Source organism: Lissotriton vulgaris, unplaced genomic scaffold, assembly GCF_964263255.1.
Source record: "Lissotriton vulgaris unplaced genomic scaffold, aLisVul1.2 SCAFFOLD_996, whole genome shotgun sequence".
Taxonomy (NCBI): domain Eukaryota; kingdom Metazoa; phylum Chordata; class Amphibia; order Caudata; family Salamandridae; genus Lissotriton; species Lissotriton vulgaris.
Window position 1 is genome coordinate 353,696 of NW_028241094.1, and position 19,427 is coordinate 373,122.

The following is a 19,427-nucleotide window of genomic DNA, read 5'->3' on the forward strand; positions in this document are numbered from 1 at the left end:
CGATTTGTGTATATATTTTTTCGCAGTTATTATTTTTTGATGTCATTCTTGCATTTTTCCTTGATGTAGATTTGTATGTATATAGACATTTATATTTTTATATATGTATCTATGTGCATCTCTATTTTTCTACACAGTTTTCTACTTTTGTACTTTGACGGACGTCAAATTTATTCACATGAATTGTCATATTAATTATAGGTTTTATTTTTCATACTGAGTGTGTATATATATATATATATATATATATATATATATATATGCAATTATATATTTATTTGTATATATGTGTACACGCATACCACAAGTTTAGGTGTATTTATTGGATTTTATAATACTATTTTTATACTATTTATACTATTTATTATTGAGTGACGAATCATGTTCATGAATTTTGAGATATTTACTCGTTTCCAGGGATCTGTGAAACTTATATATGCCATGATATTCTCCGTCTCTTGCTTAATGAATGGTATTGCACAGAACTTCCTAGCTCCCTCTCTCGCACTTTCTCCTTCTTTGCACTTTATTTCACCCTCACATAGCACTTTATCAGCTGCCCTTTTATAAGATCAGACCAACTTTATGAACATTACACTGTATGTAAGAATGTTTCTAAGTCATACAAATAATCTGTATTTATACAGGTAGATTGTGTTCTTATGTTAAACGTCTAATTGTGATAAGTTTATTTACCTTCAGTATTTGCACATACAAGAATCCGGGATTTATCCAGTTACTGATTAAGTTTGTTTGTTCAAAAAATGAATAACTGCGGCAGTATGTTTTCACTGTTTACTTGTCACATGACACATCACGTCACTGTGAGGGGGTGTTCCCCTTTGAACTTTGCATTTAAAAAAAGCATTATGTCTTTAGTACATGTTGCAGCGTGATCAAGGGCATAACTTGCCAGAAACGCGTAGCTGCTTTTTGTGTACCGAATAAATCGTTATGCTGAAGTTCTGTGGTCCGTCTGCCTTCTGTTTGCTGGTGTGCTAAGCTGGAGCTGGAGCTGGAAACACCGAGAGATTCAGAGGAGTCACGTGGTACACATATATATATATATATATATATATATATATATATATATATATATATATATATATATATATATATATATATATATATATTACCTACTGGCGGTCGCCAGTAGGTATATATAGTTAGGATTTTTTTCCTATGGGATTTCTGAAAATTCTATGTGGAATAATTTTGGCGTTTGTGGACGGAATTGGCTGAAATTTTCAGGAAAATGGCACATTTTGTTTCTGAGCGTTCTCTGAAAGTTTGGGGGGGTTTCGTAAAGTGGGTGCCGAGAAAAAAGGGGGGTCCCAAAACGTGTTTTTAACATTGTTTTCCATAGGGCGGTTGGACTCACTTTTAGCTCGAACGGCTGAATGGATTTACACAAAACTTGGCAAAATTGTAGATATGGTTTGCCCGACGTGCCTTTGCTATGTCTCAATATATGTGCTCCAGTGGATTTTGAGAAATTAACGTTTTAAAAAACAGATATATCTGTGACAGCGTCCCGGTTAGCGCCTCGGTTCGCGTACCTGACGCGTAACGCAACTTCGCAAGGAGAAGCGGATTGGCTCCCCGGTGACTGTCCACATTCTAAACAGTCCGGAGCGGCCGCCATCTTGTGTCTCGGTAGGATCGAGACACAAGAGGTAGAAAAAACAAAGTTGGAAATGAGCATAAGGGGGCAGAGTACATCCTCCCTGACCCCCTAGGTTAGATGAGGGGGCTTTAAAAGGGTCCCGCGGGTCAAAAAAAAAAATATTATCGTTTTTTTTTGGGGGGGAGCGCTCGGTACGCGCACCGGGAAGCGGTACGGGAAGCGTAATACTTGGAAAATGGGATGAAAGAATGTTCAAATATTGTATGTTTGTTCTTTTTTTTTTTTTTTTTTTTTTTTATTTAAGTACCAAGATGTAGGTACCAATGCAGAGTCTAAAAATAAAAATACACAGTTTTCTTTGTAAATATGTTGCATGTTGTTTCTGAAGTTATTGTGGTATATGGAATTCATACCATAGTCTGTCAGGAAAGCAGAAACACCATGGAGGCAGGAGATGATAAAGAGATGTTAAATACACTTTGGAGATAATATAGTGGAAGAAAGGAAGTAAATATGAGCAAAGTTACTATGTAACACAAAAAAGTTTCACAGTATATTTAAAGTCTGATTTTACATTATAATCAATTTGCTACTAGTTTACAAAATACATATAAAAATGAATGTCTCAAACAATTTTTGAATTATTAAATAAAAATGTATTCTGATTCTTTTTCAAAATTAAAAAGAACTTCTAATAATTCATTGTCAGTTTTTTTTTTCATTTTCAAGTAGGAAATCTACTGCTTCCACACATTGCAGAAGTTCAAAGTCCCGTGAATCATCATAGAATTCAAGTCAATTGAGTCAATTTCTGTATCTGTTTTGCTTCCTGCAACAATTTCCAAGTTAGTTTTGTTCTCTCCTTCCATTTTTGTGCTGTAAAACGAATTAAAAAAAATATATCTTCAGATTGAGTATTATCTACTGGAAGGCGGCGATATTCGAGGGCGGCAGCCTATACACAATTTTTGTGGATCTGCGGGCCTCCTTCGACCTGGTGCCCAGACGGAAACTTTGGAGCGTTCTGGCTGAGATGGGCGTTCCCCCGGATATCCTGATAATCTTGCAGAGATTACATCACAACAACTATGCTCGAGTGAGGTGCGGGAGGTCCGGGGCACTGACGGATAGATTCCCCGTTGATCGAGGGGTTAGACAGGGTTGTGTGTTGGCACCAACCCTGTTCTGCCTCTTTGTCAGCGGGGTAATCGCGCACCTAAATGCCACTGAATACACAGACGCCCCCAAACTGAACGGCAGCAAGGTCCCTGCAATCATGTTTGCGGATGACACCCTGCTGCTGTCCAAAACCCCAATGGGGATACAGAGGATCCTCGATTCATTCGTGGCTTTTTGCACTGATAGGGGCTTAGAAATTAATGCGGCTAAAACTAAGTTTATGGTCCTGAACCCAAGTCAAAAATTGCGGCCGAATCCGCTATTGGGAGCCTTACGGCTCGAGAGAGTCTCCACCTTTGAATATCTTGGTGTAACTCTCAACAAAACTATGTCTTGGGGATCACACCAGAGCAGGGCCAACCTCAAATTGGTACAGATTACAGGGGGCATCGCGCGGATGATGAATGGCTCCTCATACCGTCCGCTGAGGCCGCTCATCCAGATCTATAAGGCACAGGCCAGGGGTGCTACTATGTATGGGGCGGAATTGTGGGGACATACATCTTGCCGTAGCCTGTCCTTAACTGAGAATAATTTCATCAGACAGATAGTTGCACTTCCGCCCAGCACCCCGCTCCTCCCCTTGAGGTTAGATCTGGGTCTGCGACCAATAGCTGATGAACTAGGTTTGAGACCCATAGCCTTCTGGTGAAGGCTATGGAGTAGCGATGAACTCTCTGCCTATAGGGCGGAACTGATGGAGCTATTGACCCACCCGAAAGCGCTACTGGTCCCCTGGATAAAATATATCCAAAAATCCTGTATGATATTGGGGTTTCCTGACCTTTGGTCTAACCCTGCTAATGCCTCACTAAACATCTCAAAGAGAGCTCTGGCCATTGCTTACCACAAACAAAAACTAGCCATGGCCCTAGACAGCCAGGGCGAAGGGTCATTAACTTCTGTATTTGCGCAAAGTAAGGACTCGTACAGACTGGAGAGGGTTTTAGATGCCATTTCCCCTGTGCTGGCCAGGAAGCTGTTTCTCCAATGGAGATATGGCACATTGCCCCTACGATCTTTTACCAGCTCCTGGTCATCACCCCCCTCCACTAAGCAGTGCCCGGCCTGCGCCGCCGCGGAGGAAAGCGATTTACACGTGGTTCTGTTTTGCCCAGTTTACAAGGCAGCGAGGAAATATTGGCTCCTACCACTGATCAGAAACCTGGGTTGTAGGGAGTACCTCCCAATGTACAGAATTTTAAAAACCGATGCTTCAAGCCTAACTGTGTTTGTATTAGCAAAATTCCTCACCAATGTTTGGCACACTCGCACCCGTATTCTGAAGATGCAGGCTCCCTCTTAATTCTTAGGTCCACAGTTTCAAATGTAATTTTAGCAGTATGCAATCTCAAGGTTTTACACTCTATAGGTATGCATTGATTGATTATGTATGTCGATTTTATAGTGATTATATATGTTTTATTGTATATCTTTGATGGCCAATGGCCGAAATAAAGATTGAATAATAATAAAAAAAATATATATATATATATATATAGATCAGTACAGGTAGGGCACTGTTGGGTTTAAGTACAGACAGGTAGTTTGTTTTTTTAAACAGTGATTTTATCTTTGGGCAGTGTATGGTATCAGACTGGAAGTAGAAATATAAAAAAATGTATGTGATAAAGCCTAAGTTAATTCTTAATTATACAAGACAAGCCTAAGTCCATCCATAACTAAAACAGCGAAGTCTATCTTATTTTATAACTATTACAGCGGGATAGTATAGAACTATCAGAAAATGTTTTCCTAATTAACTTAAAGTGCTGAACATACTTCAGTTTTTAAAATATCATCTTACCAATCAAAAAGAAGTTTAAGTTCTCAGTTGAAATGCACTTGATATGTACTTCAGGAAGTAGTAGTCAAAATGGCTGTGTTTCTCTCTTTTTCTTTATATATATTCAGGTACATAACCAATCAAATGTCATGAAATAATAGAAGATATTGAAAGTAGCATTTTGATTGGTTGTCAATTCTAACACTTCATAAGTGTTTTTGTTAGGTAATTTACCTCAGGATATTTAGTCAGGCTTACAGCATAATTTTCTCAATGGAATTCCATCAAATTTGGGTAAATGGTAGGGACTGCTATGTAGTAGGCCCTATTCTATATTTGATGAAAGTGTCTGTAGTAGTTTTTCTGTAAATTACTTTCCCACCTTTTTTTTTATCGAGCGCTTACCGGTGCGCTCCCCGGTACGCGAACCGGCAGCGTTACGGGAGTCCTCCCTTTTGTGTATCGGTAGAATTGATACATAAGATGGAGGACAAACAATGTACGGAATGGGTAGAAGGGGGCACGGTAGACACTTTGTGACCCTCTAGGTTTTCTGAGGGGGGATTAGGACGCTGATATATGGAAAAATACAAAAATTCAATTTTTGAAAATTTCGCGGGGGGAGCGCCCGGTACGCGCACCGGTAAGCAAACCGGGGAGCGTACTTTGGTGAAGAAATTTTTTTTATAAAAAGATAAATGTTTTGAATGATCAGAGGTAGGGTAGCTCTGAAAAGAGCTATTGTGTTCTGTGGCTAATTTAGGTACCTCTAAGTAGGTTCCAATGCACACTTTTAAATAAAGGACGAATATTCTATTCCCTTCATCAGAGAAGTGCACACCATCTCTTCTGTAGATGTGTTGAATGTTGGAACGCAAGTTATTGTTGTATATTAAACCCATTCCATAGTCTCTCATGTAAGCAGAAACAGATTTATTCACATGTTTCTGTGCTTTCTCAAATTGTGGAAAAAATTGATTGGACCACTTACATTTTTGTTTTTGACATATATTGGAATATACCAAGGCAGTTTGGGGAAAAAGTGTCATTTAAAAGAAGAATACATTTTATAGCTTTTGATATTTGCTATTAAAAAACCATTGAAATTCACTGAAAAAACCATAGGTTATAGACCATATATAGTTAGGAATTAGCATTTACAAAACCTTGAAAATTCACTGAAAAAACCATAGGTTATAGACCATATATAGTTAGGGATTAGCATTTACAAAATCTTATTTTACTTGCACAAAACCATTGAAATTCCTATATATAGTTAGTTGCACTAACTATATATCGCGCACCCGTAATCCACTGCTGATGATGTCACATATTACATCATTCATGACCTGGTCAGTGACATCACTGATGACATCACTGATGACATCTCAAATGACATCACTGATGACATCTCATTTGACATTACTGATTACATCACTGATGATATCATTCATGTGATAATACGTTGAACCTCTTCAGACTCTAATATAACCTTAGATACAATCAGTGTAAATAGACACTCACAGACTGTCACTCATCCATGGAGTTACTCACACAACTAGTCAGTCATGCAAAGAATCAATCACACCTCCATTTCCTCAACTATACAGTTATACACACCTTACTTATTCAAACATATTCTAACACATATTTACTCTCTTATACAATCACTGATACAAGTTTACAATGATCCATACAGCCACTCACACATTCACTGGCTCTTATGCACAGTTATTTATATATGTCAACTCTCACATCAGGGCTCGACAAATCTAAAAAATCTCACTTGACCTGCAGGTCGAGTAAGTAGACTTTTCTACTCGACCTAACAGCAATGCACTCGACCCACAATTGATCGCATAATGGACTTTTTTTCAAAACATTTGCAGCGCCAACAGCCCAGGAAAACGTTGGCCAACCAACCCCAATTTGGAATGCGCTCTAATCAATGGTACAACACCAGTGCAGCTTCTGAAATAACTCACTATCGAGACTAGTCTGCTCTTGAGTATTGCGGGTTCTAATATGGGGGAGGGAGGGTTATACCTGTTCAGTAAAACTAAAAGGTCTGCCTGACGCTTCCCCCTCCCAAAGCCTAACTCTGGGCCTAAACTTACTTTTGGGAAACTGGGTGGTAATTAGTGGTCACACAATCTGCACAATCCGCACCTTAGAGGTGATGGTGACACTGTCTTGCGAGCAAAATCAAGCAATGAAGGTGAGGAAACATACACATATTCACAAACTACACCCAGAATAGTAAACATGTTCTAGTAATGCAACTTGCATAGCAGTATAAACTCTGGGAAGACATTTAATTTCCTTTGTACCTTCAGATAATAACTGACAGAAGTTCGGACATTTATAAAAGTGCAAGTAGAAACCCTATGGTGCAACACAGCCAAATCAAACTCTCCACATGCGCTTCATCCGGGAAAAGGCAAGCAAACTTTTTTTAAACAGTGAGTTTATATAGGCACAGCACAGACAGTCCTGTAAACAAATTGCACATGGTCTGGCTTGACAACGTAGCTGTCACCAGGCAATTAGAGTGAGCATTACTAGAGAGGGACTTTGGCTCTGCCCACATGTTGGGAGCCATTTGAGTACATGTTTTCAGAACAAGTGCCTCCACAAAAAAGTGCTTTCTTTGCTCTACAGTGATCATTTTGTTTTCTTATGCAGCAGCCTGAGATTGCATTTTCAAGGGCACAGTTAGGACTTGCTTGACAGTGCAACTGTCATTTCTACTTAGTACAGCACCAATGTGATTCTACTTCGTTGCTACCACAATAATGCAGCATATAATGCTAATTTGCACGTAACGCTTTACTGAATATTACAACATTGACATTCATTTTCAACTGACATGCACAATATATCGAATCTTATTAAGACCAAAGCGATAAAAATTCAGTGCAGCGTAAGCTAATTACACAGATTACCAAATCAAATGTGGACGGGGCAATGCCTCGGTTAAGCACTAGCATAATCCAAAACCAGAGAGGTAACATAACATAAATAATTTAGACAACGAAACGAGCCAAGGAAAAACCGCAAAATAAAGGAAGTTGCTACCCATTCAGTTCAGAAAGTGGCAACACCAAAAACCCGTTTGAAAGAGTAGTTTACATCGTGTAAATGTCAACGTTTTAAATTTCACTCGTTTCACTGCTAATCGAGTGGCCCTGTCTTTCCACAATGACCGTGCTGCCATCTAAGTGGAAATACAAGCTCCTTTATGTCTGTGAAGCTAGCAGCCTAAATACTTTTACAAAACAAGTGAAACATTTTCAGCATGAGTTTTCCAATCGACCTCACAAATAGGGCTGCAACATATCACACCGAAGAACAAAGCAAATGTTTAAACATATCACATGACAGCCCGCTCCTTGTGAGCAAGGGGTATCTGGAACTGCAGCAGTTGCAAGTGAGGCTGGAGACAATACATATGTTTTCAACACGAACATCATTGCTTTCTCGAATTTTCACATTATACCACCAGTGGCATGAGCCGTTCCTTCTAATGACGACGGCTCACACGTGTGCACATGAACATGCTACCAACTGCCCAGCAGGCGCACCAGTCCCTAAGGCGGCACCAAGTGCACCCTCACTTGGCGCTAAATACCCAGAGGAAAACAGTGAACAAAGCATTTTATAAGCTTATATTTTTCTATTCACGGTTCTCACTCTCAAGCTAAGGTGTCCACGTCTTCGAAAGAAAATCTATAAAACCAATGTAATATTATGCCTCTTTTATTATTCTACGACTTGTATGGCACAAGGGCTGTGGCGCGCCGTTCACCTTCAGCAAAGGCCGTCACACCAACTGCAGCTTTCCCGCCCCCACAAGATGGCCCTTAAATTTATCTTTATTACCCCGAATTACAGTGGGAGGGGAAGTCGTGGCATTATTAATGGACAGGATGCCTATAGCGACCAGCCTCAAATTATTCACAGGCAGTGTCGAGGGGCAGACCATTCTCGTAGGCCTTGGGGAGTGGTAATTACAGGAGGGATGGAGCCGTAGCTAGGCTGGGGAAAGGGTGAGACATGACGGATCAGTCAGCTCAGCCTCGTTAGATGAAAAGAAATTTAACCGCAAGTTGTCAAAACTGACTCACCTCTGCCAAATCGCCCTGCACTCTGTCCCGAGTCCCGACTCCACCGAGGAGAGCGCGTGGTGGCGTGCTACGTCACTGCAGTACTTAAGGCAGCACAGCGCGGGGGTAGGCCAGGGCCGTCATTGGTAGCGCTTTCGCGCGCTACAAGATTGACGGCCCTGGCACCCAAACAATAGGCAGTGCGTGCATGATGCATGATGCCCATCGTGCGTGCGTGCATGATACATGCTGCCCCCTAAAGCCTTTCACCGCGCACCGCATCGCAATGCTGCCACCTAAAGCCTTCCACATGCTACTGCACCTACCAGATAGCACTCGCCAGGCCGGTCAAGTAGGCCTTGAAACTGACTCGACCTGCACAAAATTCACTCGCATTTGCGAGCGGGCGAGTACATTTGTCGAGCCCTGCACATGTACTGTGTTTTACATATGTACTTACTTTGACATGTAGCACTGAGATATCCATTCACTCACCAATACACTCATGCATACAGTCAACTGCCCATACAGCTGTTTCCACCTGCACTTTTGAACCCATACATCTAGTGAATCAACTGCTCACACATCTATGCACAGAGTCATACACCTCCCAGCCACCCACACACACACTCAGTCTCCCATACAAATACTTGGGCAACCAATCAATAACCCATATAGTTACTCATATAGCTACTGATCAACACATGCAGCAGTTTACAGAACAGACATAATGATGCACAAATTAAGACAGTTTAGTCACTAACCCATGCACTCAGTGAGACACATTTAATCACTCACTCATACAGTCAGTCATGCACCTACTAAATCCTTCATCCAGACACTTATACATCCACTCATTCTTCAATATGTAAGACATATTTTAACTTTACAGAAACATACAGTCACTGGATGTTGTCATCAGTGATGTCATCAGTGATGTCATTTGAGATGTCATCAGTGATGTCATCAGTGATGTCACTGACCATGTCATGAATGATGTAATATGTGACATCATCAGCAGTGGATTGCGGGTGCGCGATATATAGTTAGTGCAACTAACTATATATGCGAATTTCAATGGTTTTGTGTGAGTAAAATAAGATTTTGTAAATGCTAATCCCTAACTATATATGGTCTATAACCTATGGTTTTTTCAGTGAATTTTCAAGGTTTTGTAAATGCTAATTCCTAACTATATATGGTCTATAACCTATGGTTTTTTCAGTGAATATATATATATATATATATATATATATATATATATATATATCCGTAGGAGGGTATAATCTTGAACTTGCTAGCTCCAATGCAAGATGTCATTGATGGTGGGCAGGTTTCGACAGGGTTGCTCTTGTTTGGAGTGTGTAGTAATGTACACAATTGTAGGGCTCTGTTGATCTTTCAGGTTTCTTCCATGTGGATTTACCAGTGGCTGTTTTTCGACTTCTTCTATTCCCACAATTCCTTCTGCATTAAACTTTCTTGGTTGTACAAAACCTCCTTTAAAGATGCAGTTCAAACTCCACTAGTATGGAAATTTCCGCTTCTCTATTGACCATTACAACACATCAAGGTGTGTCAAAGAACCTTGCCTTCAGATTTATGGCACAATTGATATTCCTTGTGTGCAGCATGAGTTTGGCGATACGTGAAACTGGTTCTTGTGCACGTCTAATTCACTGACTTCTCTCCATGCAGGCTGACCTCCAGGAGTGGCTGCAGCTAATGAACAAAGAGGTGCAAGACCTCCAGGAACCCAAACGGAAAAAAGAGGATGCATTTAGAAGCTTACGGGTGAGTGGGGGACTGTTCCCTGGCGGATGTTGGTGGTGGTTTATTTCTCCTAATCTAGTGTATAAAGAAGCTCTGAATCGTGAGTCAAAACATAGAGGGGAGTCTGCTGCAGGTGGTCATGAGTGTGCACCTCTGTGCTCTTTTGGCTCATTTGAGGGAGATGCATGTAGAAGAGTAGGGTCTGCTTCCTAAGGTCCCCCCCCACTTTTTGCTGTGATACTCTGGTTTTTCGAATTTAGTGTGGCTGTGGGCCTGCTAATCAGATCCACAGCCCAGCTGTTCTCTCTTTAAATTGATACCATGTACTTTAGGTACATACCTAATTGGGAATTGAGTCACCTTTGTGAGCCCCTGTATAGTGTACCATAGGTACCCAGGGCATAGGTGCATCCAAGGCCTACCAGGGGCTGCAGCATGAATTATGCCACCCCTGGCTGGCCATCCAAACTGACACCTCAGGCTGATCACTCAGCTGGGGTAAGGTGGTGTAATCACCCTTTGCTTAGATATAGTATTCCTATATCTTTATTTTATTTATTTTCAAAGTTTTATATAGCGCGAACAAGATCTTTGCAGATATCAGAGCGCTTTACAGAAACGAGGGGTAAGGGATACAAGGGAGTGGTTAAACAAACTTTTGGGTACAAAATAGGTAGTAAGTGAGTAGCAAAATAGGATAGCAATCAGATAAAACAGGAGTACAGTTAGACAATCAGATAAGCAAATAATACAAAGTCGGTGCAGTGTGTTCGATATATCCAAAAAGAGTTCAAGTGAATTTAGCCATAAGGATGGCTTTTACTTCTTTCTTAAAAAAAGCAATGGAGGAGATAACCCTTGTTTCAGGAGGGAGAGCGTTCCAGATCCTGGGTGCCATTCCCGAGAAGGAGCGTTTATACGTTTTTTCCTTCCGGAATCTTCGCGGTTTCAGGAGGAGATCTTTTGTGCTTCTGGTGGATCTCGAGCCCCCTGATATAGTCAGCTTTTGAGTGAGGTAGTTGGGTGACTTGTGGTGTACAGCCATGTGAGTCATACAAGCGATTTTCAACTGTATCCTGGCTTCGAAAGGCAGCCAGTTCAGGGATTTTAAGTCGGGGGAAATATACGAATGTTTTTTTGATCCAGTGATAAGTCTCGCTGCAGCGTTCAAGGAGGCTCTTAGGGGTGCAGTTGTTGATTGGGGGAGTCCGCAGAGAGCGACGATTCCGTAGTCTATGCGTGGAATGACTAGGGCTTGTACTGCAGTTTGGAAGTCCTTAGCAGGGAGAAAGGGTTTAAGTTTCCTCAGAGTGTTGATTTGGAAATTAGCTCCCTTAGTTGCTTTGCTGATATGCTGCTGCATGTTGAGATTGGTGTCAAGTGTGATGCCTAAGGATTTCGCGGAGTCCACGATAGTGGGTTGGACATTGAGTGCAGTTAGGTGCTTGAGCCAGGTTTGGGTGGTGGAGATTTTCGCAGGAGGTGAGATCAGAAGGAACTCAGTTTTCAGAGCATTTAGTTTGAGGTGATTATCGGCCAACCATGATTGGGTGTTTCTGAGCGTAGAGTCCAGAAGTTTGATGTCTTCCGGGGATTGTAGTTTGAGATAGAGTTGAGTGTCGTCTGCGTACATATGGAAGTGTACATTAGATGCTTGGAGCAGGGTGGTGAGTGGTTCCATGACGAGGTTGAACAGTGTGGGGGAAAGGGAAGATCCTTGTGGGACGCCTAGTGTTACAGGCACAGATGGGGATAACACGTTGTTGATCTTGAACTTTTGAGACCGATTATGTAGAAAGGAAGTGAACCACTTGAGAACCGTCCCAGATAGACCCATTCTGGTACTTAACAGCTCAAGTAGATTCTCATGTTTGACGGTGTCAAATGCTGAGGAAAGATCAAGTAGGATGAGGAGGCAGGTGTCGTTATGATCTAGGATTTGGAGGGCGTCCTCAATTATGTGTGTCATAGCCGTTTCCGTACTGTGTCTTGCTCGGAAGCCTGACTGGTGAGGGTTGAGGAGGTCAAACTGATCGATGTGTTTTGTCAGTTGGAGTTGTACGCATTTTTCCAGCAGTTTGGCCAGGGTGGGGATATTGCTGATAGGGCGGTAATTGTTTAGGTCAGCAGGGTCAGCTGTAGGTTTCTTGAGTATAGGCGTGACTTGTCCCACCTTGAGGGAGTCAGGGATGAGTCCTTGTTGAAGGGAGCTGATAATGATTTTAGTCCAAAGTGGGAGGAGCAGGGGGATGAAGTCTTTTACAGCATTAGCAGGTAAGGGGTCTGTGAGGTGATTAGAGGGTTTCAAAGTGCCGAGCAGTTTGTTAATTGTCTCTTCTGAGTAGGTGTCGAAGGAAGACCAGGCCGCGTTGTTTTTAGGTTGAGTGGAGGTTATGCTGTTGAGGCTGGAGTAGCGGCTTACATCATTGAGGAGATCGCTTCTTATGTTATCAGCCTTTGGCTCAAAGAAAGCAGAGAAGCCTTCACAGGATGGTATATCGCTTGTTGTGCTGTTTGATTGTAGAGGTTGTTCCTTGGTTTGAGTTTTGACTCGTTCAAGCAGTTTTCTTGGGCGGTTTTTTGCTTGATCGAGCTGGAGGCTGAAGAAATCCGTTTTTGAGCGCTTGATTTTCCTAAAGTAGGCGTTTCTCTTTTTCTTAAGAGTTTTAAGGTGCAGTGCTGAGGGGTCTGATCTCCAGGTGCACTCTGCCATTCGCATGGCACGCCTATCTTCGTTGAGTCAACCATCATACCATGGGTTAGAGTTCTTGGTGGAGACTCTCTTCAGTTGCAGGGGGGCGGCTTCATTGATTATTGAGGTCATAGAGTTGAGGTAGAGATAGGTCAGAGATTGTACGTCCGAGGCGCCAGTAGGGGGTAGGAGGAGATTGCAGCTGTGGGAAGGTAAGGAGTTGGGGTTGAGTTTCTTCAGGTCCCTTTTCCAAATTTTGGATTTGGTGGGTTGAGCCGGGTTAAGTTTAACTTTTTCGTTGATGAAGAATGTGATAATGTGGTGGTCTGACCAGTCACAGGGTTGGATTGCCCCCAGTTGGGTGGAGTCCTCTTTGGGAATGATAAGGTCGAGGATAGAGCCTTTGTCATGGGTCGGGCTGTTGCAGATTTGGGTGAGGTCAAGCGCGTTGAGGAAAGTTTTAAGACTATTCACCACCGCATCATTGTGATCGTTCCAATGGAGATTGAGGTCACCCAGGTAGATTTGAGTGTTCTGCCGTCCGGAATTGGTAGAGATCGTGTCCATGAGTTGTTGAGTGAAGGTGAGGTTGCCCCCGGGTGGGTGGTAGATGACATGTAGAGAGCATATAGGTTTGCCCTCGCTGGTGACATCGAGGCAGAAGAGTTCACAGGAGGTGAGGGAGGGAGAAGTGGCTTTAGTAACAGAGAGGTTGCTCCTAAAAATGCATGTGATTCCCCCGCCCGTCTTGCCTATCCTGTCAAGTCTAATGATGTGGTAGTTGGGGGGGACAAAAATGTCCATTATAGGTGTAGAAGATTCAATAAGCCAGGTTTCTGTCAGAATGGCTAGGTCAAGGTCCATATTTATGATGAGATCCGCGATGTCGGAGGAGTGTCTAGGGGCCGATCTGCAGTTGAGCAGTAAGCATTTGAGTCGGGGAGTGAAAAGGGTGGTAGAAGGTTCTAGAGAGAGGGGGACTTTTCTAAGGTTATTGGGGACGAAACTTCTATTGTTTTGTGTGGGGGGCCTAAGGGGATTTGAGTGAATCGTGGGTATGGAGAGGTGTGTGGTTGTGTGGTTAAGGGGAGCTGGGACATATGAACGGAGGAGGGTGTGTATGTCGTGGTCCGAAAGGGGATTGAAGGCGGTTGGTGTGATTGCGATCGGGGATAGAGGTCCAATGTGGGGAGTATTGAATGAGAGGGTCCGTGGGGAGGGAGGGTGATTTGTTGGGCGGGGACGTGTTGGTGGGTGAGGGGTGTCTGGGGTGTATGAAAAGAAGTTCTTTGATAGTGTGAAGATCTTCTATGACTAGGAGGAGGGTGGCCATAATCTTGTCCAGTGTGGGACTGGGGATGGGAACCGAGGGTGAGTGATTGGATAGGGTACTAGAGGTACTAGAGTGGGGGAGTGGAGAATGTATGAAGGGGAGTGATCTACGCCTGTGGTTGAGGGGTGTGAAGTAGCTACAGCGGGAGGGTGCGTGACTATCGTGCTGGGGGGAGGGGAGAGGTGCGTGACGTTCTGATGCTGCGCTAGGTTAGAGTGGTTGAGGGTGGGGGCAGATAGGCGATTAGGGGTAGGGGGTGTTGTGTTGTCAGAGGTGCTTGGATTGGTGTACAGACGGTTGGAGATATGTTCTTTAAAAGTGGGGAACAAGTTGTCAAGTAGGTCAAGGTTCCTGTCTGTGGATTGAAATAGGATGGTCCCGTTGTTGTAGATAGTGATGGTAGCGCGGCCTGGGAAGAGTTAGGATGGTATGATAGAAAGTGTTAGGCCATGAGCGGATTTCCTGGTGGTGGAGATAGTGAGTAAGGAGAGGAGCGCTTTTCTCTATTGTGCTCTACGTATAGTGTAGAAAATTATATTGGTGCTCTTGGCTTCATTGCTCAGTGAGAAGTAGGTGTCCACGAAAGGGGTTTCAGGGTGGGCCTTCAGGAAGTTATGTTTGAATCGTTTGGCGTTTTTTTGGGTGAGCTCGGGTGGTTAAATGTAAATGTATAGGCATTTATATAGCGCACTACTTACCCGTAGGGTCCCAAGGCGCTTCGACCGCTGCGAAACCCTTCCTGGCTTCCCTGAGAGATGGTCCCTTAATGGGTATCTCCAGGGTGAGACCAGGCATCCCCGGCGGTCTGGTGGGGCCGTTAGTGAAGATGAGGCAAGCTAATGCCCAGAGTTGCCGAGTGTGATCGCTGATCAGAGTGGGCACCGAGGCGAGAGAATTATCGAGTACGCTGACCCTGGTCCAGAAACCTGCCGCGCCGGGAATCGAACCCTGGTCCCGGGCCGTCCTCTGCTCTCGGGTCTGCCGCCTCTAACCAGTGAGCCACACTACTTCACTTGTTGGGTTGGGTGGTTAGTTAATTTTATATGTGTGCTTGCCCGTGCGTTCCCTGTTGGGAGAGGTGGAGTAGGTAGAAGAGGGACAGTGTGTGGGTAGGTGTAGTTACAGAGAGCTATAGGAATATAATTTGTGACTAGCCTTAGGTAAGATCAAATGATGAGGATGACTAGTCTAAGATGGCCGCCAGTGAGGATGACTAGTGTAAGATGGCCGCCAAGTAGGAGAGATAGTTAATGAGGATGACTAGTCTAAGATGGCCACCAGAGAGGATGACTAGTCTAAGATGGCCGCCAAGTAGGAGAGATAGTTAATGAGGATGACTAGTCTAAGATGGCCGCCAAGTAGGAGAGATAGTTAATGAGGATGACTAGTCTAAGATGGCCGCCAAGTAGGAGAGATAGTTAATGAGGATGACTAGTCTAAGATGGCCACCAAGTAGGAGAGATAGAGACAAGAATAGTAGTCCTCTGTCTGTGGTTGTGAAAGTTTAGAGAGTTTAGTGTTGATTTGTAATCCGGGGCAGGTCGGGCTAGTCCAGTATCTAGGTTGCTTGGTGGGGGAGGAGAAGTCTTATCTCTGTTTTGGTGACCACAGACCGAGTTGTTATGCAGCCTCGTGGTCGACTGGAAATAATGAAGGCGTTTTATTGCTCCAATTTATGGCCCCAGCCATTTTGGGCAGTGGAGAGGCTAAATTGGGGGTCTAAAAATTAAAACTGAACAGTGTAAATACCTTGCAAAGTTACTGTGTAGCCGGAGTTGAGCAGACATCGGGGTCTTCATCAACTGTATATCGTTGTAATGTGCATCAGTTTCATGCATGGTCTGTAAGTCAGCTCACGAAAGGACCCGGTAAAAGCAGCGGTAAAAACAAATTGAGTTGCAGCTGCCCGATCATGCGTGTAGGGTACACGTGGGATGTGTTGATTGACGAGATCGGCAGTGCGGCCGCGGGCATCTGGGGGCCAGGACGAGCATCAGGGGGCCAGGACGAGCGTGCAGACCACCGTCCTCGTCGGGTGCCTGATACTCTCGGGGGCCGCCTGCCAGGCGGGATTGGTCGCAGATTGTTGTGATGTATCAAGAGTAGGAGTCCGCAGCTCAGCCCGCCTCGATAGGCGATGTTGTGCGCATCCCCAGCCCCGACCAGACTGCCTTCAGGATTGCACTTCAGTTGCACCGACTGGGCATCGGCGCGACATTCCCGGTGCAGATCCAGTTCCCAGGTCAGGACCGGCGGGGGTGACTGCACTCCGGGGTTCGGCATGGGCGCCGGCGCGATGTCCCAATGCCGATCCAGTTCCTCGGACCTGTCCGATGATGGTGAGGGTGAGTGCAGGCGCGTCGGAAACCTCCGGTTGCTCACCCCGGGCATCTGCGCGACACTCCCGAAGCAGGTCCGGTCCCTAGGTCCGATCCGGTGAGGGTGGGGGTGAATGCAGGCAAGTCGGACATCTCAGGTGGCCAGCACAACTCTCCCGGTGGATCCCAGCCAAATGTCTCATGCCCGCCGCTGCCAGCCTCATCGAAGTCCGCAACACCCACAGCAGGCTTTAAGCAACCGTCTTCGGCTCCGCCGACGGCCAGATGCAGCCCTGGATCCGGTGAGAGCGGGAGGGATCCCAGCCGATTCGTGCTCCTCTGATGACCACAGCCTCCCAGTCGACCGCAGGCCACGGACCACGACCACAGACCCTCAGCAAGATCCAGCCATCCACAAGTCAGGTACGAGTGTTAAGGTTTTCAATCCAGTTACTTGTGGGAGTTGCGTTCCTCGAGATGATGGGTGCTAACAGGGATAATTCCAAGAAAGGGATCCCAAGCACTTGGAGCTCTTAACAAGAGCTCCTACCAGGCTATGGCAGGCCTTGACAATCCTGAAGGCAGATTGCTTGGTTTTATGTGAGATGGTGCTCTAGCATGAGCTGAGCCAGTCTGCAGCTTTCGGAACCATGTCCTTATAGATGTTCTATGATATATCCATACCACATACTCTTAAGTGCATTATAATCCTCGCGGTTAAGGCTAACTTTGGTTTGGCTTTATCAAAACATGTCGTGTACGGTGTCAAACACTTTGGAATACTACCACTCCCCCCCCCCCCCACCCCCCACCCCCCCCTGCCAGTCCTGGCGGCGGGGGTAGCATTCCATCCTTCTAGAGGGAAAAGACATGTAGTTACTGCTATACCCGATTAAAGTTAAACAGAGCCTCAGCATCACAAAATGGATGCTGCTGCCACAGACATGAGTCTGACCTCCTGCAGCTGGACAAAACTCCGGCAAGGGAGGCCTGGACAATAGGTTTCCTGTCGAGCCTGTAGTGGAGTGGGGCAGGGTGGGTTCAATGGAAAGATGCTTTTCCAGACACTGCCTGGGGCACACAAGGTGCTCCATGCATAGCTCGGTTCAAACCAGTTGCTGGGGCACTCCAGCCCCAGCTCTGGCACGAAACTGGACAAAGAGAAAGGGGTGTAACCACCCCCTTCTCAGGTTCCACCCATAGGAGGGACCTAGCAGGTAATCCAGCCCCTTAGTTTAGTATAAAGATAGATGTGTCTAGAGACATTAGATTATCTTGGAAAGAAACTCTGAAATGAAACTCTTGGACCTTCGACGTTCCATATCGACTGGAAGACTGAAGACATCTCCTTTGGGGTCAAGGAGTGACCACCCAGTGCAAACGGGCACCACCAGTAACTTGCTGGTTTGCTTTGTTGACGCTCCCGCCGGAACCCGAAGACTTAGCGACTCAGGAACTGGACTTCCAGACTTCTCAGACTCTGACCCACATTTCCAGCAAAGCTGAGACCCGTGGCGGACAGGAGAGACGTGGGACCGGACATCCTGGAATATCTGCTCTTTGCTAATTGTGCAGCTTCTGAGGTACCCTCGAAGTTGTGCATTGGGGTTTGAGAAGCCCCAGACCCGAGCAGCATTTGCAACGAAGCTCAACCCTCCACACTTCACAAGTGCCGCGTGGGGCCTGCGCCTGCATTTCAGTTCACCGCGTCTTCCAGGTTGCTAGCCAGTTGCTAGCCTTTTGGATAGTGAGCCCTCCGAAGACTTCTTTGTGAAACTACACTGCTTGCCTGGTTGCTCCGGGCTTGCTCCAGCTTCCCTGCGAAGGAAAAGCTCCCCAGATCTTGCTGGTCTGAACTGAAGCCAATCTTCCCATCATGCGTGAATTGCATTTGCCACGGCTTGTTGGGTCCTATCCGGATACCGACACCGCAGTCAACAAGATCCTTCGTGGGACAGCTCGAATCCAGCTCCTGGTCGTCGTCGACAACGCCTCCTGGTCCTCGTGGCTGCAGAGACCAGCTTCACCTCTTCACCTGATTGCATCTCAACATCGCCTGGTACCTTCTTGGTTCCTTCCTGGTCACTGGCTAGTGACCCAGACTCTGTCTGACACTTTTTTCCCGGTCGCCTGCAGCACTTTCTTGCAGCTCTCCATAGGAAACCGCGACGAAACCCGAGACGAAAGAACACCCATGCACCCGGCTTCCCTGGGTGATGTAACTCGAGTACTCCGGTGCTCCCGTGGGTGTTAGTGTCCTAGTTTAAAGGGGTCTTGCCGTAGTCCATCCGGAAGTGTCCAAAATCTATTACTTTGTAACTTTTACGTTCCCATTATAACTCTATGGTAACTAGCGTGTGTGTTTAGACACTGCACACGCCTCCCGTGGGCCTCCTACTTCCAATCCCTTGGTTGTTCAGTATAGCCCCAGCGATGCCCTAGGCCTATTCACCTTTCCTGAAGTGGTTCTTATACCACTTACTTAGTATATGGTTCGTGAGGCCCCTAGGGCAGAATTGTATTTTGTGAAACTTAAAGTATGCTTAATGAGTAACTTGTGATGTATCTCGATCTCTGACCTCATAAAGAGTTCAGAGGGGTTGTGTTAGTAAT

General features: G+C 44.9%; 1 protein-coding gene across 1 annotated transcript in view; it reads left to right on the forward strand.

The window, feature by feature from the left end:
- Nucleotides 1–19,427, forward strand: part of LOC147672113 (E3 ubiquitin-protein ligase TRIM39-like) — a 219,769-nt gene that overhangs the window by 78,533 nt on the left and 121,809 nt on the right. Inside the window, exon 2 of the mRNA XM_086948026.1 lies at nucleotides 10,397–10,492. Within this exon, the coding sequence (XP_086804152.1) occupies nucleotides 10,397–10,492 (96 nt within the window). The remainder of the gene's footprint in view (nucleotides 1–10,396; nucleotides 10,493–19,427) is intronic.